At 38.7% G+C, this 23,935-nt stretch overlaps 2 protein-coding genes and 1 long non-coding RNA gene across 3 annotated transcripts in view; 1 reads left to right on the top strand and 2 right to left on the bottom strand.

Moving 5' to 3' along the window:
• The window catches only part of LOC144018918 (Golgi phosphoprotein 3-like), a 67,923-nt gene extending 52,223 nt beyond the window's left edge, over positions 1-15,700 (top strand). The window contains exons 3-4 of the mRNA XM_077521594.1: positions 14,415-14,529; positions 14,602-15,700. Coding sequence (XP_077377720.1) covers positions 14,415-14,529; positions 14,602-15,026 — 540 coding nt within the window. The 3' untranslated portion in view covers positions 15,027-15,700. The remainder of the gene's footprint in view (positions 1-14,414; positions 14,530-14,601) is intronic.
• On the bottom strand, positions 3,878-7,214 carry LOC144019574 (uncharacterized). The gene is made up of 2 exons (XR_013283714.1): positions 6,013-7,214; positions 3,878-5,671 (listed from the first exon to the last, which is right to left on the bottom strand). It is a non-coding gene; the product is annotated as an uncharacterized LOC144019574 (long non-coding RNA).
• Positions 15,063-23,935, bottom strand: part of ak6 (adenylate kinase 6) — a 28,372-nt gene continuing 19,499 nt past the window's right edge. Inside the window, exons 5-6 of the mRNA XM_077521595.1 lie at positions 18,280-18,425; positions 15,063-16,716 (exon numbers count right to left, since the gene is read on the bottom strand). Of these exons, the coding sequence (XP_077377721.1) occupies positions 16,527-16,716; positions 18,280-18,425 (336 nt within the window). The 3' untranslated portion in view covers positions 15,063-16,526. The remainder of the gene's footprint in view (positions 16,717-18,279; positions 18,426-23,935) is intronic.

The raw sequence follows: 23,935 nt of genomic DNA, 5'->3' as shown, positions 1-23,935 counted from the left end.
TTTTTTCTTACGATTTTTCTTCAATGTTTTTCTCTAACCACATTAACTGCACCTACCTCATATTTGCTCAGATGAGGGTTTCGGTCTTCATGATGTCACAACACGAAGTTTGTGAGTTTTTCGTGAATCGCTGTAGGCGTGGCTAAGCGCTGTTCGCCAAGAAAGAAAACAAGAAAACAACACCAATTTTGAGGGCCTACACCGGCACAGAAACGCATGAAACTTGGCACACACATCTGGCCTGGCAAAATGAGCGATATTTTATCCTGGATTGTGCTATTTTTACAAAAATGACTCAATAGCGCCCCCTAGAAAATTTTAATGAAGCAGCCCCGGTTGTACATTTAAGCAAGATCTACGAAAATTTTTTAGGTGTATGAGGGAGCCCAAGACCTACAAAAAAGTCTCTTGAACCCATATGCTAAAATGAACAGGAAGTGAGCTACGAATTTTTGAATGTCCCATTTTTTACGATTTTAGCACATTTACAGGGGGCATACTTTTGCCCACTTCTCCTACACGTTTCATCCGACTGACTTCAGACTTGACCTGGGCTATGTCAAGACCTGAGCCAACGACAGGGAGAAAAATCTTGACTTTTCTAAATACTATATGATGAGGGCGGGGCATCAAAATTTGTGTTTCGCAATGAAAAATGATATGCTTAATAACTCTCCAGTACATGCTCCAAAAAATCCCAAACTTGACATGTATGTTTATAGTCAAGGCCTGAAGTTATCTCTATGACAACATTCAGTTATATATGCAGCGCCACCTAGCCCTTGAGGCATGAAAAAAAAATACCCCACTTACGGTATTTTTACAAAAATTGTAAACTCATTCTCAGTGTGATCACGAAGTCATTTATGAATATTCTTTTACTTTCCACCACTCAAAATGTTCACTGGCATCAGCCCTAACCAAACATACATATTTTTGTTATTTAGTTTTATGTATTTTTGATAGCCTCTATGGACATTAAAAGCAATGTCGTGAATGAAGGCTATGCTTAATAACTCCCAGGTACATGCTCCAAAAAATCCCATACTTGAAATGTATATTCATAGTCAAGGCCTGAAGGTATCTCTATGACAAAATTCAGTTATAAATACAGCGCCACCTAGTCCTTGAGGCATAAAAAAAATGCCTCACTTACGGTATTTTTACAAAAATTTTAAACTCATTGTAAGTGTGATAACTAAGTCATTTATGAATATTCTTTTACTTTCCACCACTAAATATTAGAGATAGACCGATATGCTTTTTTCAGGGCCGATACCGATTCCGATTATCGGTAGTCAAGGAGGCAGATAACCGATATTTGAAGCCGATATTCATTTGCAGTAAAAGTTAAAATGTTGGCACCAAATTTTTGAATAATGCAAACCCTAACCGTTCTTTACAATGGATTCTCACACTGCACTTTTCATTTTACATCCTTCTATCTGCAATAAGACGTTGGTGGCGGGGGGAGTTAAATGTGGGGGCCAATGTGACATTACCTTTTATAGCATTTGGGATACTTGTAGTTTTATTCTATAAATGTTATATTTTTATATTTTGAAGTAATAGGAGGAACCCTGTCATTCAAAATGTGCATCAGCTGTGGCATTACTTATTACTACAGGAAAAAAAAAAAAAAAAAAAAAAAAATCCATGAGAAAAACTATTCATCCCTGAACACCATACAGTTCTTGTAGACCTTATTATAATTATTGTTATTGTTACCATATAGACAGTTTTGATAAGCTGAGGATCTTAAATCGAGAACAGCAATATCATGCTACTCCTCTCTACAAGAGAACTGTCAAAAGACACTTCATCATGTAGTTTACTGCCACTTAGGATGCCCCAATCAACGCAGAAAAAGGTAGAGTAAAATAACTTGGTTATAATAATAGTAAGAATAACTTGGTTAAACAGACATTGTTGCGGTGGACCGCTGCCACTTTCTGCTGTTTAATGTGTTTTACACTTCTAGACACGTGTGTGTGTATATGGACACACTATTCTCTCACTACTGTACTGTACTGTATCACTTAATGGCACAGATGTACTTGTCTAAATAATAACTGGGCTGCAACATTGCTAATTCACATTAACAAGCACTGTCTTAGCTGTCCACATGAATAGTTACTAACACACGAGAAAGTTATACAACACACCAAACATGAGCTCATTATTCAAAGTATGAGGCACGTAACGAAATTACATCACTGAACATTAATTGCAGCCGACTACGGCCGTAGATGTTACATATTAGTGGCATCCATTGAGAGCATAATGTCCCAACTCACAGCAGACATGACGTGAAAAGAGAGACAAAACGAGCAAATAAGCACACTATACTTTAGTGCACTTCTCTACTAATGCCAAACATACGGAAGAGAACACGTTCGTGTAGTTAAACGGTGTTTGAGACACTTAATTAGTTACGGAGCGGACTTTAACGAGGTGCACAACGAGCTGTCAATCAAATCGACGTCGAAGCTTAAGGCACACAATGGCAAACCAGTGCGACAAATAAACACAATATAAAGTAACTAAACGCTATTTAGTGTCACTGTGGCATCTCACTGCATAATAACCGCTATGCAACAAGTAGTGGACGTGACCACAGAATGCAATGTGTGCGTCACGAGAGGTAAATATAATGACATTACTCTACTCTTAACATGGAACTAGACAATATAATAATGACAACTGTTAATATTTGGAACCTTTCTAACAAACATTATTTACTTAATTAAGTGAAAATGTGTGTGATTCCCTCCCCGAGTAGTTCAAGTAGCGAATTAGCTACTGGGTGTTAGCCTACATGCTAAGCTGAACACACCACTGTTAGCTAGCGGGGATTCAATGCAAGGCAATGCAGCTCCATTCATATAGTGCATTTAATACACAACATAATTCAATGTGTTTAGCTTATCATGGTGAAACGATCGGCGGAGTCTCTTCTCTTTTAACGTACCTTCGAAGCATGTGTCTGTCGCGTTGTGTCCGTGGGTGCGTGTGTGACCGGCTACTGTGATACAGGCATACACTACTGATTGGTTCTGGCTCTTGCACGGCTAACCAATCAAATGCTGCTATGGGCGTTACATTGCTGGAGTTGGACTCCATAACAGACAGAGACGCTCTGGGCTGCATTCGAAGCGAAAAGACGGAGTTTTAAATGGATCGCTCATATCGGCCGTCAGATTAATAAAACAGACCGATACCGATATGTACCAATATGTCAAATATCGGCCCCGATTATCGGCCCGACCGATTATCGGTCTATCTCTACTAAATATGTTCACTGGCATCATAGGCCGTGGGGTGAACCCCAAAAAAGTGCCTAGAAAATGAGTTTCGCTCCACTGTCTGGGCACTACTTGTTCAATGCATTTTTTGATAGATAATACCCTTCTGAACTTTGGGTTAAAAGTTCACCCAATGTTTTCCTGCCCCAATTTTGTCACAAGCCAGAAATGCATATATAGGTAAATAACAAAAAACTAAAATCTTGTGCTGCAGTTTTTGGTTGTAAAACGTCTTACATTAAATTTGGCAACAGAAAATCATTCCCAGATGTTATAAATACATGTACCTAACATCAGAAACAAGTATTGGTGGTTTGGTGCAATCATGTGAATTTAGATAATTAAATATATTAAATTTGTGCCAAAAAAACGCTTCAACTAGAAGTGAAACCAGCACACGGATGTTACATTTAGCTATGTTTATGTTTCATATATGAAAACAATTCACAACCTATTACGTAATGAAAGGTACACAAGAAGCAGCATACATCGGCCAAAAATACTACCATGCACCACAAACCTGGAACAAGGCAAAATGGACTAGATGGAAATAGATGCATTCAGAGCCCAGATTATTATAACATATAGAATATTTATTAAAGTATCAGATTGTGTCATCACAGCATGTCATTTATACCCCCCACCCCCTACCCAAAAAATATTAATAAAAATAATAATAATAATAAAATAAAAATCAAATGTGCATTCACAATAAAACCTTTGGAACTTCATTGGAACAGCTCTCTTTTTTTTTTTGGCAGACCAATTTAACAAAGGTCTGTGTTGTGGAAAAATGGAATACAGACATTTTTATTTTTGCTTGAAAAGTGTTAAAATGGAGAGTTAACATCTTGATAATGAAACAAACAAAATGGCAGATTTTACATAGATTTTACAGCCCTGCATTTTAAAGTGTCCTCGTATGCCCTGTGATTTTCCAACCTGATGTTGTACCAGCTATGTGTTAGTGTCACTTTCTTGGCTTACATCAGTAGACTCAGTAGTTGATGTATCTGATGAGTGAGGTACCCTGTCTAAAAGTTTGTCAGTTGTTGTTAATGTCTCTACAAAAACCATTTCAGAGTTGTTGCTGGAAAGGGGTGTGAAAAACCAGCTGGGGGAAATCACACCTCAATCTTCGTTTCAGTATATCCTGCCTGAAATAGAAAATTGAAGGGAAAGATGAGCACAAGATACACATATTCACATCAGACTAGGGCTGCTCTATTATGGAAAAAAATAATCATCACAATTATTTTGGTAATAATTGAAATCAAGATTATTCTAAACAATTATATTTTGTTCAAATCAAGAAAATATTTACACATTTGAAAATAAGACAATTACAATCATATGAAACTATAATTATGTAAGTTGCTTTTGGATCCAACAAAATTTATAATATATTATTATTATTATTATTATTATTATTATTATTATTATTATTATTATGACGTTAGCAAAAATTTGAAGTTGGGGTGCAGTGTGTGTGCAGTAAGCTAGTTTTGACATGGGTGTGTGGTAAAATAACTCATGTGGGCGTGCCACAACTCAAAATTAGTATTATTAGTGCTGCAGCTATCGAATATTTTGGTATTTGGATATCCTACTGAAAATTCTAGTGAATAATCGTATATTTGGATAGAAATACAAATATACCTATAGGCCTATATACTTTCTTGGTCAAAGAACAATTATAAATACAGAAGACAAAAAAACACATTTGCATGTAATAATTAACAACCAACTGGTTTTAATTTTTAGAGACTCAATTTTATTTATTTATTTATTTTTAACTTAAATTGAGCTTGTCAGCAAACTATTTTTCTCTGAAACAGTGAGATTTTAGACAAATCTCTCCCCATAGATTTCATAAATGTGTTTCAATGATTTATATGTTACCTGTAGTCTGAAGCATCAAGATCCCCGTGTTTATTAACACTGTTCACAAACCCCTTAGCTTGTCCATTCTCATCACATCTTTGTCAACTATAATCCTTTGACGGATTACTTGTTCACAAAAAGAATTTGTAGCTCTCAGCATTGGGTTGTCTAAAACACACACACACTAACTTAATATGTGCAGAGTCATGCTTTCTAATTAATGCTGTCTCGAAATGTAAACAGAATACAAGTGACATATTGCTGACCAATGCTTTACTTTTTAAATGTGTAATTTTAGCAAAGTGACAATGAAATAGTGCAATGTAACAACTCATATTTGTTCGTCCCTGGTTGCTGTTTCTGTTGCTGTTGACTTTAAGAACCTTGTGTAATCTCTGATTGTGACACAGTCTTTTGTCTTGAATATGCAGAAGAATGGAACAGTCTTTCTTCATCTCAGCGGCCTGCAGCAACCAACCCGCCTTTAGACAAAAAAGAATTACATTATAAGTGTTATTGTCACATCACCTCTTTACAGTATATGCACATCACAGATTTAAGTAAAGTAAAGTGTTTGTTGAGGTTGATGAGAGAGAGTTTGGGGAAAAGGGAGTGTGTAGCTGTGACTATTATGACTCTGATGGGCACAGGTAACTCGAGTTTGGTAACAACTGTTGGATTCACTCGATAAATCATTCAGCAGCTCGCCTTTTTAATAAACTATAGCCTTAAAACTTAAACTAGCAAAAAATTATTTTCAGCCCTATACTAAATATCGGTCACATTAATAACAGAAATGGGCACGCGTGTGTGTAGCACATACCTGCTGACAATGTTTCTGCTTTGGCGAGATGATCCCTCTTCCGTGTGCCTTCCAATCCCAGACGAGTATACTTTGAAATGTATTTTTACAAATGATGCAGATGGCTGGAAGAACGGGGCCAGCTGAAGCGATGGGCAAACCTGAACGGGAACCAAGTTTTTTCACTACTTTCTTTCTAACTTTTTTTCTCCTTTCGCTCTCCGACGTTGTGGTCGCCATTTTGTTATGCGGTTGCTATGGTGAGGAGAAAGCAGCAGCTACCTGATTGGCTCATGTGACCTAAATCACACCACTACCGACCTAATGGCACTACGCCCACACCAGAGATCACTGCGCCTCATCGCAAAATAGTGCCGGGGTTTCACCACCGAAAACACAAAATTGGCGGGTTTTCACAGGGTGAACTCCACGGATTCTTACTTACTACTGATAAATCTATTTTATGAAGTAAAGATTATTTAGTGCCCCTGGTAGTGGAGCGAAACTGAACGAAAACGTGTGTGACCTGACGCCCTATCAGACCGATCCAAACATATGTAATTTTTTATTTAGTTTCATTTTTTTTGATCGCCTCTATGGACAACAAAAGCAACATTGTGCAATGAGTACGAGCGATGATGTGTAAATGTACTTTTGCAAAAAATAGCAATCAGGGCAACTCATTGCCTATAAATAAAAAAAAGACGCTGATTTTTGCAGATCTTATCACCAAAACCCATTGAGCTTGACACACTCATCACACCTGGCAAAAAAAATAAAAATAATAATAAATCCAAATGTAAGGGTTTATCATGGCATTGTCAAAGAAATTCTGCTTCCAACGTGCAAGTACCCCAACGTGGCCCGGGCTACGAGGGCCCTTTATAGCTGCTCGCAGCTCTAGTTCTTCTTCTTCTTCCTCTCCTCTCCGTAAACGATCGCATTTTTGAGGGCCTAAACATTTACGAAAACTCACCAAACTTTGCAGTCTCTTCGGGCCCGGCGAAAAATTTGATATTATGGAGTTGCCATAACAATGCGACTCTATAGCGCCCCCTAGCGTAGAAAAATAAAAACCAATCCCGGCCCGTTTGACCTAGAGCTACGAAAATTGCCAGGCACGTGTAGCACCCCGAGACGCACAAAAAAAGTCAGTGGAAGCCATTTCCTAAAATGTACAGGAAGTGAGCTATGAATTTTTGAATGTCCAATTTTGGCCCATTTTGGCACATTCACTGTGGTCATACTTTTTCCCCCTTTGCAAATATTTTTCAGCCAGTTGACTTCAAACTTGCCATGTATCATCTCAAGACCCAAGACAACAACTGGGCAAAATATCTTGACTTTTTGGAATACTATATGACGGGGGCGGGGCATCAAATATTGCCTTTAAAATTTAATTTGTCCAGAAAGACAAAATGTTGAATAACTCCCATGAACAAGCTCCAAAAAATCTCAAACTTGTCATGCAACTTAATAGTCACGGCCTGAAAACATCTATATGATACAATTCTGTTATATATATATAGCGCCACCTAGTGGTGACAATAAATGTCATACTTTACGTTTTTAGCTACTGTGCCAAGCTCTTTGAAGGGATCCAGTTGAAAATTGGTCAGACAAGCCTTAAGATGTTGATCATGCCCCACACCGAATATTGTAACTTTTCGCCAAAGGGCGTGGCCGCTACGGTGCCGCAAAGTCTGGTAATTTTTCGTGGCAATAAAAGCTGCATTTACTTGACCCAGGTAATCCTATCTTCTCAAAATTTCACACATTTGATGAGAGTCCAGCCCTTAAGACATCTACGAACTTATATTTCATCTTACTGATAGCGCCACCTTCTGGCAATTTTTTTTCTTACGATTTTTCTTCAATGTTTTTCTCGAACCACATTAACTGCACCTACCTCATATTTGCTCAGATGAGGGTTTCGGTCTTCATGATGTCACAACACGAAGTTTGTGAGTTTTTCGTGAATCGCTGTAGGCGTGGCTAAGCGCTGTTCGCCAAGAAAACAACACCAATTTTGAGGGCCTACACCGGCACAGAAACGCATGAAACTTGGCACACACATCTGGCCTGGCAAAATGAGCGATATTTTATCCTGGATTGTGCTATTTTTACAAAAATGACTCAATAGCGCCCCCTAGAAAATTTTAATGAAGCAGCCCCGGTTGTACATTTAAGCAAGATCTACGAAAATTTTTTAGGTGTATGAGGGAGCCCAAGACCTACAAAAAAAGTCTCTTGAACCCATATGCTAAAATGAACAGGAAGTGAGCTACGAATTTTTGAATGTCCCATTTTTTACGATTTTAGCACATTTACAGGGGGCATACTTTTGCCCACTTCTCCTACACGTTTCATCCGACTGACTTCAGACTTGACCTGGGCTATGTCAAGACCTGAGCCAACGACAGGGAGAAAAATCTTGACTTTTCTAAATACTATATGATGAGGGCGGGGCATCAAAATTTGTGTTTCGCAATGAAAAATGATATGCTTAATAACTCTCCAGTACATGCTCCAAAAAATCCCAAACTTGACATGTATGTTTATAGTCAAGGCCTGAAGCTATCTCTATGACAACATTCAGTTATATATGCAGCGCCACCTAGCCCTTGAGGCATGAAAAAAAAATACCCCACTTACGGTATTTTTACAAAAATTGTAAACTCATTCTCAGTGTGATCACGAAGTCATTTATGAATATTCTTTTACTTTCCACCACTCAAAATGTTCACTGGCATCAGACCTAACCAAACATACATATTTTTGTTATTTAGTTTTATGTATTTTTGATAGCCTCTATGGACATTAAAAGCAATATCGTGAATGAAGGCTATGCTTAATAACTCCCAGGTACATGCTCCAAAAAATCCCATACTTGAAATGTATATTTATAGTCAAGGCCTGAAGGTACCTCTATGACAAAATTCAGTTATAAATACAGCGCCACCTAGTCCTTGAGGCATAAAAAAAAAAATGCCTCACTTACGGTATTTTTGCAAAAATTGTAAACTCATTGTAAGTGTGATAACTAAGTCATTTATGAATATTCTTTTACTTTCCACCACTCAATGTGTTCACTGGCATCAGACCGATCCAAACGTATGTACTTTTTTTTAATTTAGTTTCATTTTCTTTGATCACCTCTATGGACAATAAAAGCAACATTGTGCAATGAGTACGAGCGATGATGTGTGTATATATACTTTTACGAAAAATACCAATCAGGGCAACTCATTGCCTAAAAATAAAAAAAGACGCAGATCTTAACAATCACCAAAACCCATTAAGCTTGACACACTCATCACACCTGGCAAAAAAAAAAAAATCCACATGTTTGTCATGCCATTTTCAAAGAAATTCTGCTTCCAATGTGCCAGTATCCCAATGTGCAAGTACCCCAACGTGGCCCGGGCTGCGAGGGCCCTTTATAGCTGCTCGCAGCTCTAGTTTTTAATTATTTTTTGAAATCAGGGATTAATGTCGAGATTTCAATTTTCAAAACAGTTTTATTTTGAAATGCAACATCAGATTTTGTTCAAAGTACTTTGGCTGGATACCTGGGGTGGTGTAGTGTCCCTTAGAACTGGTCTGGTCCTGGGATAACAAACCATGAATTTTTAATGATTTTTTTAAATCAGAGATTAATGTCGGAAAATCAATTTTTAAAAAGAGTTTTATTTTGAAATGCAACATCAGATTTTGTTGAAAGTACATTGGTTGGATACCTGGGGTGATGTAGTGTCCCTCAGAACTGGTCTGGTCCTGGGATAACAAACCATGAATTTTTAATGATTTTTTTAAATCAGGGATTAATGTCGAGATTTTAATTTTCAAAACAGTTTTATTTTGCAATGCAACATCAGATTTTGTTCAAAGTACTTTGGCTGGATACCTGGGGTGCTGTAGTGTCCTTTAGAACTGGTCTGGTCCTGGGATAACAAACCATGAATTTTTAATGATTTTTTAAAATCAGGGATTGTCGAGATTTCAATTTTCAAAATAGTTTTATTTTGAAATGCAACATCAGATTTTGTTGAAAGTACTTTGGTTGGATACCTGGGGTGGTGTAGTGTCCCTCAGAACTGGTCTGGTCCTGGGATAACAAACCATGAATTTTTAATGATTTTTTGAAATCAGGGATTAATGTCGAGATTTCAATTTTCAAAACAGTTTTATTTTGAAATGCAACATCAGATTTTGTTGAAAGTATTTTGGTTGGATACCTGGGGTGGTGTAGTGTCCCCCAGAACTGGTCTGGTCCTGGGATAACAAACCATGAATTTTTAATGATTTTTTGAAATCAGCAATAATAGTTGAGATTTCATTTTTGAAATAAGTTTTATTTTGAAATGCATGCAACATCAGATTTTGTTGAAAGTACTTTGGTTGGATACCTGGGGTGGTGTAGTGTCCCTGAGAACTGGTCTGGTCCTGGGATAACAAACCATGAATTTTTAATGATTTTTTGAAATCAGGGATTATAGTCGAGATGTAACTTCTTAAATGAGTTTTATTTTGAAATGCAACATCAGGTTTTGTTGAAAGTACATTGGTTGGATACCTGGGGTGGTGTAGTGTCCCTCAGAACTGGTCTGGTCCTGGGATAACAAACCATGAATTTTTAATGATTTTTTTTTAAATCAGGGATTAATGTCGGAAAATCAATTTTTCAAATGAGTTTTATTTTGAAATGCAACATCAGATTTTGTTGAAAGTACATTGGTTGGATACCTGGAGTGGTGTAGTGTCCCTCAGAACTGGTCTGGTCCTGGGATAACAAACCATGAATTTTTAATGATTTTTTGAAATCAGGGATTAATGTCGAGATTTCAATTTTCAAAACAGTTTTATTTTGAAATGCAACATCGGATTTTGTTGAAAGTACTTTGGTTGGATACCTGGGGTGGTGTAGTGTCCCTCAGAACTGGTCTGGTCCTGGGATAACAAACCATGAATTTGTAATGATTTTATTTTAAATCAGGGATTAATGTCGGAAAATCAATTTTTCAAATGAGTTTTATTTTGAAATGCAACATCAGATTTTGTTGAAAGTACTTTGGTTGGATACCTGGGGTGGTGTAGTGTCCCTGAGAAATGGTCTGGTCCTGGGATAACAAACCATGAATTTTTAATAATTTTTTTGAAATCAGGGATTATAGTCGAGATGTAACTTTTTAAATGAGTTTTATTTTGAAATGCAACATCAGGTTTTGTTGAAAGTACATTGGTTGGATACCTGGGGTGGTGTAGTGTCCCTCGGAACTGGTCTGGTCCTGGGATAACAAACCATGAATTTGTAATGATTTTTTTTTAAATCAGGGATTAATGTCGAGATTTCAATTTTCAAAACAGTTTTATTTTGAAATGCAACATCAGATTTTGTTGAAAGTACTTTGGTTGGATACCTGGGCTGGTGTAGTGTCCCTCAGAACTGGTCTGGTCCTGGGATAACAAACCATGAATTTTTAATGATTTTTTGAAATCAGGGATTAATGTCGAGATTTCAATTTTCAAAACAGTTTTATTTTGAAATGCAACATCAGATTTTGTTGGAAGTACTTTGGTTGGATACCTGGGGTGGTGTAGTGTCCCCCAGAACTGGTCTGGTCCTGGGATAACAAACCATGAATTTTTAATGATTTTTTGAAATCAGGGATTATAGTCGAGATGTAACTTTTTAAACGAGTTTTATTTTGAAATGCAACATCAGGTTTTGTTGAAAGTACATTGGTTGGATACCTGGGGTGGTGTAGTGTCCCTCAGAACTGGTCTGGTCCTGGGATAACAAACCATGAATTTTTAATGATTTTTTTTTAAATCAGGGATTAATGTCGTAAAATCAATTTTTCAAATGATTTTTATTTTGAAATGCAACATCAGATTTTGTTGAAAGTACTTTGGTTGGATACCTGGGGTGGTGTAGTGTCCCTGAGAACTGGTCTGGTCCTGGGATAACAAACCATGAATTTTTAATGATTTTTTTTTTAAATCAGGGATTAATGTCGGAAAATCAATTTTTCAAATGAGTTTTATTTTGAAATGCAACATCAGATTTTGTTGAAAGTACTTTGGTTGGATACCTGAGGTGGTGTAGTGTCCCTTAGAACTGGTCTGGTTCTGGAATAACAAACCGTTATTTTTTTATGATTCTTTATTTTAAACCCTAAACCAGGTGTTGAGCAGCTTTTATTTTGAAGGTGGCCAATGCAGGGGCACGCATGTTACCGTAATGCACAGTATTAACAATCGTTGGGGCGGCTGGCTTGACTTCGTCTTTTCGAGTGGCGGCTGGCCTGACCGCAGTCCTCTGACGTGGTAGAGGAGTAATGCAGGGAAGTACCCTCTTCTTTCCTCCTTAGCAAAGACATATCTGTGCATACCAGCTACCTCAGTGCCCAGTGAGAGGGTATTCTCAATAGCAGGGGATGTTGTCAATGCCAAGAGGTCTCTTCTTGTCCCTTGTACGTAATGTTGACTTACTGATCTTTCTAAAGAAAAACCTAAAAACAATAAATGGTAGAATAGTGTTTACACATGGCATTTTTGTTTTGAGCCATCTTGCCAGGCTATTTTTTGCCTGATTATTTTATTTGACTGACTTGCGAGTTCCAGCAGACTATTTTGTGTTTATGTTGCACATGTTTATTTGTTCCTATGTGGTGGTGTTGTAGCCTACTTGAACTTGTTTGCACAGGGAATCACATTAAGTGACTTGACCTTCCCAATAGGTTTACAGTTGTACGTTTCACCTAAAAAGGAAAATCTCTTTAAGGTAGCCACTAGCTATTACTGGCTGCTTCATTGTTCCTGACTTGACTTGAATGTTGCACTATTGAATCACCAAGGGATTTTCTGCGGTCATGATTAAAAAAGAAAAATGACAATAAAATGATTGGCCAAGCCTATTTCATTGTCACTGATGTTATGAAAAAAAAGAAGGAAAAAAAACAATATCGTGTCACCCACCCTGCCACTGTTATTTATTCTTATTTATTTTTTTCCAATATTGTGAGCTTTTATACAGTATCGCGAGTTTTTAATAATATCGCCAACCAACTCACAATATCGTGATAATTATCGTATCGTGACATTTGGATATCGTGACATCCCTAGTCTACACTTGTGGTTGTGTGTTTATTTATTCATTCATTTATTTATGTATATATTTATTTATTTATTTTAACAAATTATTAACCAAACTAAAGTGTTGAATATGGCTTGAGTCTTTTGATGATGGAATGTTAATGGTTAAACGAAACGAGATGTTTTTGGGGTCTTGACGAATTTGAGCGATATATATTCAAATTTATGTGCCACATAAATACGCTTGTATGTACATTTCTATATTAATTTGAGACTATTTTTATGTGCATTTTTTTTTTTTTTTTTTTTTTTAATGTTACCTAGGTATCAGATCGGGACTGTTAACAGACCTTAAAATAAAGGACCCCGACTGGGGTGCCAAAAACGTTTGATGGAAACGTCCCGAGTATAGAGTAGGGCCCGACCGATATGCATTTTTTTTAGGCTGATGCCGATACCGATTTTTGGCAGAAAAAAATACCGATTAATTTGCCAATTATTTATTATATATATATATATATATATATATATATATATATATATAATGCATACTTGAAAGGACTGACAATATAAAAACAATAATAAATTAAAATAAGAATAGAATAAACTAAAACAATAGCAACTGAAAAAAAAAACCCTGTAAGAACAAATACTGACTGTTCATGTACATTTTGGTCTCTTGGGGGCAGTGTGGTGCCGTACATCACGCTTAAAGTGAGTATAGAAGAAAGTTGCAATTGAATTCTATTAAAATAATAATCGTTTTTCACACATTGGGAAGGATTTGTGCCTTTACGTAGTGTTATCTCATCTGTGGTTATGTGTGTAGATATTCGTTATTGGAGGGGGAAAAAAAACACTCACGAAGACGACGCTAACTTCCTGTTAACATTTGCTAACTTCCTGTTAACATTTGCTAACTTCCTGTTTGATTTAGGCTAGCGGTGTTTTAAAAACGAAGTAAGCTTTGTATTAAATATACGGTGGATGTGATTCTTAACATTGGTTATTTAGTTTTACAGTTAACTCCAACTGCGGTGTCATTAAAGGACGTTTAGGGACAACAGAATAAGTAGAATAACATACGCTAGTTGCTCATGCTATGCAAGCAAAATGGTGCATTCAAGGTAGTTTCACAGCGTTTGGCGCAATTGGCCGATTGTTTTGGCCGATGTTTGGAGGCCAATAATCGGACGATTATAATAGGCGGCCGATTAATCGGTCGGGCCCTCGTATAGAGCAATAACCATTTCCTGCCAGATCATCTGTTTCTGCAGAATGCCATCCAGTGGTAATGAGTGTACTTAATTTTTGTCTGTATACAGGTGATTTGTAAGTCAGATGCTCCTACAGGGGATGTACTTCTGGATGAAGCATTAAAACACATCAAAGAGACCCAACCACCAGAAACCGTGCAGAGCTGGATTGAACTACTTAGTGGTGAGTTCTCGTCAATACGAACTACGCACACAAAACTTTCATAACTTTCCATTTGGTTTGTCTTGTATTCAGGAGAGACATGGAACCCTCTGAAACTTCATTATCAGCTGAGGAATGTCCGTGAAAGACTGGCCAAAAATTTGGTGGAGAAAGGCGTTCTCACCACTGAAAAGCAGAACTTCCTGCTTTTTGATATGACCACACACCCGCTTACTAACAATAACCTTAAGCAGCGCCTCATTAAGAAGGTCCAAGAAGCTGTGCTGAACAGGTGGGCGAATGACCCACATCGAATGGACAAGCGAGTTCTCGCGCTCATCTTCTTAGCCCATTCCTCAGATGTCCTGGAAAACGCCTTTGTACCATTGCTAGACGACCAGTACAACATGGCAATGAAACGAGTACGGCTATTGCTGGAACTGGAGCCTGAAGGTGAAAGCGGGAAGGCCAACACAAATGAGCTCTTATGGGCTGTCGTAGCTGCTTTCACAAAATGATGCAACGAGGACGGCGAAACACAAGCACACTTCCAGTAGTTTGGGGACAATTAGATATTTAATTGTCAAGGAATCAGGAATATTGCCTTTACCATTGTGACTTGACAAATGGGATGCCAAGCATTGATTTCCAACATATATGTTCCCTTGCCATGATCATGTATGTCCCTCCATCCATTTGAAGGAACATTGCTTACATTTTTGATATTGTAACTCCCATCAAACTTGAAATGATAGCATTTGTGAATTGATCGATACAGGAATCCTGTCTTTGGTTTGTGTGTAAATGTCAGACCAATAATTATTATTATTTTTTTAAATAGAGATAGACCGATATGGGATTTTAAATTCATGATGCCGATTATTAGTAGTTAAGGAGGCTGATAGCCGATATTTGAAGCCGATATTTATTTTCAATAAAAACGGGGAAAAAATATTGGGGTCAAATGTCAAACTTGTCTTTGTTGCAATGTCTTAAGTTTTACTGAACAATTTTTCAGATGTAAGTAATTCTGAGACAACTCTTTCCCCAGGTTTTTCTGTCACTGGTCATTGTGCTCTTACAACTGTTTTGTAATGTGGTAGTGGAGACCGGGGCTAGTTGTATCACTTTTTATACATTTATATATTTCTTGCAATCAATACATCATTAAAAAAAAAAAAAAAAAAAAAAACGTATACCAGAGGAAAGACCAAAGTCTTGGGTATATTTTTTGTATTCATGACATTTTTGTACTTTGTGTCAGTGCAGTTATAAGCCATCAAATAGAGGGAGTGAACATTTGACATGTTACACCACCGATGGGTAAGTTGTCACACTACAGTATATGGAGTAAGATGACACATTGGATTTTGCAACTAATAAAACAAGGACAAAATTATCCTTGTTCTCTTGTTTTTTTGCTTTTCCAGCCAGAGAAATTGTTTGTCATTGATCTTGGAAAATTTACCATAGTTGCTTGATTACCTGATTTGCTTCTCTTATACTGGAAATTTGAGATTCAATTGAATTTTCAAAAATAAATCAATGGATGGATGGAAGGTTGATCATGAAACTTAAACCAGTCCTGACATGTGGGCATACTTTAGTTCCAGCATCTGGAAAATCCATTTTTAAACAATGAAACAAAACCTAGCTAACTCGTTTCCAAAACATGACTGGCACTCATGTCAGCTCATCATGTGCTATTCTCTTCTCAGACAGTACACAGCCCTTTACCATTTATACGAATACAACTAGTATTACACTTTTTCGTTGCACGCTCTGGTGGAGAAGAAATTGCAATGTGACAACTTACAACTAGCCCCGGTCTCCCCTACTTCATTGACACACATTGATTCTGATTCCTGTGATGTAAAGATAAGTGAATAGTTTTCATGATGGCAGTACTGATAAAAAAAAAAAAAAAAAAAATAGATACAGATTGATAATGGGTTCAAATGATTTTGTTCAAACATATTTTGTCTGACAGCCAAGCATCCAATCGGCACTTTTCCACTTTAATTGTGCTCTTTCATCCACTGGTTAGTCCACTGCACTATATGCTCCAAGTTGCTTTCCAGGTCCTCAGGAGTGTTGCTGTGTAGCTGGTGGACAATCTCCCCTTTGTAGGCCTCAACTGCCTCCTCATAGATGCTCTGAAAGATTTCGCACTCCACATTATCTCGCAGCTTCTTTGCCGCGTAGCCCCTGTCAAGTACCACATTGAAGGGAGAACAAAGGTTATGTTACAGAGTGACACATCGTGTTTTAGGAGAGATATCTATGCTTGTGAATGTGTTGACATTAGAGGCTTTTCTTCCGCAGGAACTTTTGGAGAACTTTTCAGTTTACCTTGGTGAAATTCAATTTCCGCGTTTTTCCACCAACAAAAATTTCCGGTGTAATTAAATTCCCCAGGCGTACTATCTCAAGTAGTAGTATCTCAAGTACTCTCTCAGCAGCAGGGTTTTTCTGAGCCAGGCAGAAACTTTGACGGGGCGGGCTGCATGGCTGCCCGTCAATGAGGTGTAGCGGGGAAGCAACACATTGCACACAGTGCAAGTCTCCGCTTTCCACATTAATTAGAACTTAGTGACAGTCAAAATGAACAAACTTGGCAATAAAAAAAAAAAAAGATAATTCAACCTTAGTGATAAATAATTTTATGCTCCAAAGTTGTTGTTGTGTATGTGTGACTTGCGTGGGTCTGTTAACCGCATACTGTGCATTGCTACAATTTGTCCGTGCTGTGTGGCTTGACCAATTACCATATTTTCCGCACGATAAGGCGCACCTAAAAGCCTTAAATTTTTTCAAAAGCTGACCATGCGCCTTATAATCCGCTGCGCCTTATATGTGGATTAATATTGAGCCGCAACAGGTCTGATTCTGGAATTAATAAAAGCAAAAAAAGAAAAGAAAAAAAGAAAGTATTGTCAAGATGCTATCGCTGACCCTGCACGATCGGTGACGCACATGCGCAGAAGATCGTGCCATCTTGGATCGCTAGCTAATACTAATACTTTACCTCAGAGAAAATAATAAAACAGCTGTTTATTCATTTTGAGAGTGAATGGAGTTGTCAAGAAAGCTGGTTTGTAATCTGTTAATAAAGTTTGACTGACCTATCTGACTGTTTTGTTGACATTCCCTTTAGCGCAGTACCATCTAATGGATGCATAACGTAACTCCAGCCTCTACTGTAGCGCCTTATATAGGGAAAAAAGTTTTTAAAATATGTCGTTTATTGAAGGTGTGCCTTATAGTGCGGAAAATACGGTTAAAAGTTTGATAATCACTTGTAAACGTTTTAACCAGCGGACTCAGGCGTTTGGCGGCTCCCATTACAGTGGCATGACGCGCTCACTACTCAGTCATTGGGCCAGCGGGTGAACGCGCACTACTCTCTGGAGCGCCTCCCCCCACCCCACCCCACCCCTCCCGATCCCGATTGTCATTGTCTCTCAACTGGCCTGGGAACGCCTTGGGATCCAGCCGGTGGAGCTGGTTGAAGTGGCTAGGGAGCGGGAAGTCTAGGTTTCCCTTCTAAAGCTGCTGCCCCCGTGACCTGACCTCGGATAAGCGGTAGAAGATGGATGGTTGGATGGATGGTTGCTATGTCCATCCATCCATCCATCCATCCATGCATTTGTACAGGGCAGGGCAAATGCGGTCCTTGAGGGCCAGAGTCCTGCAGGTTTTGGATGTTTCCTTTCACTCTATTAGGCTGCTATCACGGTGAATGTTCACAGAGGAATAAGCTAAGGGTACCTGCTTTCTAGCCGTGTGTACAGACGAGTATTGTCTGTTCTGAGGACAAAGACAATGTGAAACCAGCGTTCAGGGAAGAGGTCACAGCCATGATAGTCTACAATCACACCTCCATGTGTCATCTTTTCATCCAGCTCATCCACCACCTGCAGAATCACAGAATCATAGCATTTAACCGTTAAAATACATAGACAAATGAGTACAGTGCAACATTTGAAGATGTATTATTGTTGTTTTGGGGTCTACAACCTTTTTTTCCACCCTGTGCTAATTATAGAAAAGCAAAACAGAGCTTCTCATGTTTCACAACATTTATTTTATAGCCAAATTTGTGTTATATCGCCATTACTTTAAACCCAACAACATCAACAGTGGTCACAAAATGCATACGTTGGCATATAAAAAACAATATACTGGATATGCATGCGCAACATCTCTACCACCCGCCTAGGGCTGGGTTTAAAATATCGATATGTCGAGATCGTATCGATACACCTTTTCATATCCCAATATCGATACATAAAACCATATATCGATATATCGACCCCCCCCCTCCCCCTCATTTTTGTCAATTTATTTACACAGCCTGTACTGTGGTTGTAATTTATTAGGGCCCGAGCAGCGGCCGCTGCGAGGTCCCTATTGTCCCTGAAGGAATTCTACTACTACTTCTTCTTTTTCTTTGTTATTATTCTTTTCCGCAAACAATCAAATTTTTGAGACACTAAACATGAACGAAAACTCACCAAACTTTACATGCAGATCGGGCCTGGTGAAAAATTTGATATTTTAAAGTCGCCATACATGATAACAGAAGAATGGCTCAGTAGTGCCCCCTACATAGGTTTAACGGATCGCTGTCCCGCTATGATTGTCCTACGGCTATGAAAATTGTGTGGCACCTGTTGCATATCCAGATGAACAAAGACCTCTTTGATATGTGTTCCCGAAAATAGACAGGAAGTGAGGTATGAGTATTTAAATGTCCAATTTTGGCCCATTTTTGCACATTTACAGGGGTCATACTTTTGCCCGCTTCTCCTACACGGTTAACCCGATTGACTTCAAACTTGGGCTTTACCATCGCAACACCTGGGACAACATCATGGTAAAAAATCAAAAGTTTTTGGCATATATATATATATATTTTGACTATATGACGGCGGCGGGGCATCAAATTTAGAGGTTCAAAATTCTTACTTAACGAAGCATTGCCGGTTGTAAGTTTAATCTAGAGCTACGAAAATTGGTCCACATATGTAAAAGACTATGACCTACAAAAAAAGCCTGTTTGTGCCATATGCTAAACCTAACAGGAAGTCCGCCAGAGGCGTGGCATCAAATTTTGTGTTTCAAAATTCTTACTTAATGAAGCATTCCCGGCTTTACATTTCACCTAGAGTTACCAAAATTTGAAAACATATGTAACAGCCCACAAGGTACAAAAAACTCTTTTTGAACCGTATGCTAAACCTAACTGGAAGTCCGCCATTTTGATTTACTTTGGAATGTGTTGCGATTTTTTGGGCCATTTCATAGGGGTCTTATTTTAACGAACTCCTCCTCCAGAGTTTTTCCGATCATCTCCAAATTTGGTGTGATTGATCTTAAGATGTTGAAGATGAAAAGTTATTGAAAGCTTTTTATTTCGTCGCACGCTGTTGCCGTAGCATGCACTTTTTGCAAAGGAAAAAGTTCCTTCTTAATGAAGAATTCCCAGTTGTATGAAGCAGCTAGAGGCCATGAAAATTTGAAGACATATGTAACAGCCCACGATGTACAAAAAAAAGTCTCTTGGTCCCATGTGCTCAACCCAACAGGAAGTCCCCCAAGGGGCCGGGCATCACATTTTTAGCTAAAAAAAACCCTCCTCTTTAACGAAGCATTCCCGGTTGTACGTTTCACCTAGAGCTATGATAATTTGCAGGCATACTTAAGAACCCACGATGTACAAAAAAAGTCTGATGGAATGATGTGCAAAACCAAACAGGAAGTCCGCCATTTTGATTTACGATGGGATTTTTAGCCATTTTTTGTGGCCTTTTTTAGAGGTCATATTTTAACAAACTCCTCCTACAACATTCATCCGACCGTATTCAAACTTGGTGTGTTTCATCTTAAGATGTTTAAGATGCAAAGTTATCGAAAGTTTTTTTATTTTGTCGCACTCTGTTGCCATAGCGATGCATTGTTTGCCAAGTAAAGTGCTGCTTTTTTTTTTGGTCTATACATGTGTGAAAACTCATGAAACTTTGCACACACATCAGACTTGTCATGAACATGAATTTTTAGAGATTTCTCGTGCAATTTGCAATAAATGGCTCAATAGCGCCCTCTAGACATTTTTATGAAGCTTTTGCAAATGTATTGTATTACATGATTCAGCGAGATTTGTAAAAATTGGGATACCTATCAGCCTAAGACTTAAAAAAAGGTTTCTAAAGCGATATACTAAACCAAACAGGAAGTCTGCCATTTTGATTTACTTTCGTATTTGTAGCCATTTTTTGGGGTCTTTTATAGGGGTCATATTTTCTACAAAACTTATCAGATTGTCTTTATTCTTTGGCGTGTTTCATCTTAAGATATTTAAGATTAAAAGTTATTGAAATTTTTTATTTTGTCACACGCCTTTGCTGTAGCGATGCATTGTTTACAAAGAAAAATGCTTTTTTTTTAGTCTAAACGGGCGAAAACTCACAAAACTTTGCACATAGATCAGATCTCTCAAGAACATGAATATTTTAGAGATTTGTTGTGCAATTTGTAATAAATGGCACAATAGCGCCCTCTAGACATTTTTACGAAGTATTTCCAATTATATGATTCAGGTAGATGTGTGAATATTGGGATGCATACATATCAGCCTAATACCTACAAAAAGTATTCTATAGCCATGTGAACAAACACAAAAAGCATGGCAAAAACATTTACAATTTAGACGGTTTCTTCTGAAACAGTACCCTAACGTGCCAGTACCCCAACATGCAAATACCCCAACGTGGCACGGGTTGCGAGGGCCCTTTATAGCTGCTCGCAGCTCTAGTTATTATTATTATTATTATTACTATTATTATTACTATTACTATTATTATTAGGGCCCGAGCAGCGACCGCTGCGAGGTCCCTATTGTTTTTGTAAAAATTCTTCTTCTTCTTCTTTATTCTCCGCAAACGAACGCGATTTTGGGTACCTAAACATTCACGAAAACTCACCGAACTTTGCACACTTCTCAGGCCCGGCGAAAAATTTGATATTCTGACATTGTCATAACAACGTTAGTCTATAGCGCCCCCTCGCGTAGAAAAATAAAAACCAAGCCCGGCACATTTGAGCTAGAGCAATGAAAATTGGCAGGCACGTGTAGCACCCCGAGACGCACAAAAAAAGTCTATTGGGAACATGTAGCTAAAATGTACAGGAAATGAGCTATGAATTTCTTTATGTCCAATTTTGGCCTATTTTGGCCCATTCACTGTGGTCATGCTTTTTCCCCCTCTGCAAACATTTTTCATCCAATTGACATCAAACTTGGCATTTATCATCTCAAGACCTGAGAGAACAACTGGGCAAAAAGTCTTGCCTTTTCGAAATACTATATGATGGGGGCGGGGCATCAAATAGTGTCTTTAAAATTTCATTTGTCCAGAAAGAGCAAATGCTTAATAACTCCCATGTTCAAGCTCCAAAAAATCTCAAACTTCTCAGGCAACGTAATAGTCACGGCCTGAAAACATCTATATGATAAAATTCAGTTATACATATAGCGCCACCTAGTGGTAACAATAAATGTCATACTTTACGTTTTTAGCTACTGCGCTGAGCTCGTTGAAGGGATCCAGTTGAAAATTGGTCAGAAAAGCCTTAAGATGTTGATCATGCCCCACACCGAATATTGTAACTTTTCGCCAAAGGGCGTGGCCGCTACGGTGCCGCAAAGTCTGAAGATTTTTCGTGACAATAAAAGCTGCATGAACTTGACCGAGATGATCCTATCTTCTCAAAATTTCACACATTTGATGAGAGTCCAGCCCTTAAGACATCTACGAACTTATATTTCATCTTACTGATAGCGCCAGCTAGTGGCAATTTTTTTTCTTATGCATTTTCTTGTACATTTTTCTCCAAACACGTTAACTGGACCAACCTCATATTTGCTCAGATGAGGGTTTCGGCCTTTGTGACGAAGGACGGGCCCGTCTAGACTTCGCCGTGTGATTGACAGTCGCTGTAGCCAATCAGAAGTTGGCTGAGTTTGGTTGAGAGCGCAGCCCTTGTTAAGGCTCGTTAAGTTATACACGTTGATGTACAGACATCGCAGTTGGGTCAGTGTGTGCCAATTACAGAGTGTGCGTCATAAAAGTGAGTATTGTGTTAATAGCCCGATATAATGATTAATGCACGATTCGTGTAGCAAAGAGTGTTGTTATATCCGTGGGCCGTTTACCATTGTTTACATATGCTAATCGCTAGCGTGCTGATGGCCCAGTCAGACGAAGTTCATTTTATAAGATACTCTCGACTGAGGCGTTTTTTGTTTATTTGTGTACCTTTACAAAGTGTTGTGTCTGATATGTCTTTATTTTTCTTGTGTTACAGAACCACACACACACACACACATACATAATAACTTGTACAAAGTAGCCACACACCCATAGTTGGACTAATAAAAAGAGAACTGAATCATCTCCTCGCATTCTTACCGATGCCCCCTGGTGACCGCAATCTCAAGGAACCAACACTTTAGCTCTCCCCAAAACATTTGGTGCCGAAACCCGGGAAGTGCGGCCACCGTGGGATTAAAGAGAGATGTATTCAGAGCAAAATCGCACCACACGTGAGGCTGGTGCCCGGCCACGCCGAGAAACACAGCCGCCTATTTGGATGCAGGACTACGTCTCCTCAGTATCCGTACAGCAGCAGTCATCTGATGACAGCTACGAGCACCAACCATCTTATTCCAGCGTGGAGAGATCAATGGAGAGAGCTGCCAGGATGACGTCTCTCATACCTCCACAGACAAATGAGGACTGGAATACACTTAGAGGAGCAACAGCTAAGAGCTCAGGTGAATATGAACACAGTGAACCACGGGCCGAGGCCAGCTGTAGGAGAATCATCTCAAATACTTGCAGTTCTACACAGCATGCTTGAGGATAACCAGAGGATACAAAACCAGATGATGGAAATGCAAAGGCGTCTTAACACTAGAATAATGCCTTCAGCCTCATCACCCACCACCCAGCCGAGGCCACCCCCTGTACCCTCACAGGTACCTGCGCTGCCGACAAATCAGGACCACGGCCAGCTTCCCCCCTTTCCTGCACAAGCTGACATCGTTATGCTACCTTTGAATGTCGAAGAGGAGTGGCCACTACCGCCTCCCCCGGTAGCAGATGATCTTGTCGAACGACGGCAGCGGCCGCTACCACCTACAGGTATGGTAGCTGACCTTACAGATCGACTAAATAACATGAGAACTACACCGCCGCAGCTAAGTTTCCACCCTGAACAACGCCCTCTACCAGCCGGTGTTCAGACACCAGTGTACAGTAACCCCTATACACCACCACGATGTGGTTCAGAACCCAGAAGGCATCCACCCACCACCCAGCATGAGAGAGTGTATCGTGGCCCCAAGCCCACGATTCCAAGC

The sequence above is a fragment of the Festucalex cinctus genome, chromosome 5 (assembly GCF_051991245.1).
Source record: "Festucalex cinctus isolate MCC-2025b chromosome 5, RoL_Fcin_1.0, whole genome shotgun sequence".
NCBI classification, from domain to species: Eukaryota; Metazoa; Chordata; class Actinopteri; order Syngnathiformes; family Syngnathidae; genus Festucalex; species Festucalex cinctus.
This window is presented reverse-complemented; position numbering and strand designations above follow the sequence as displayed.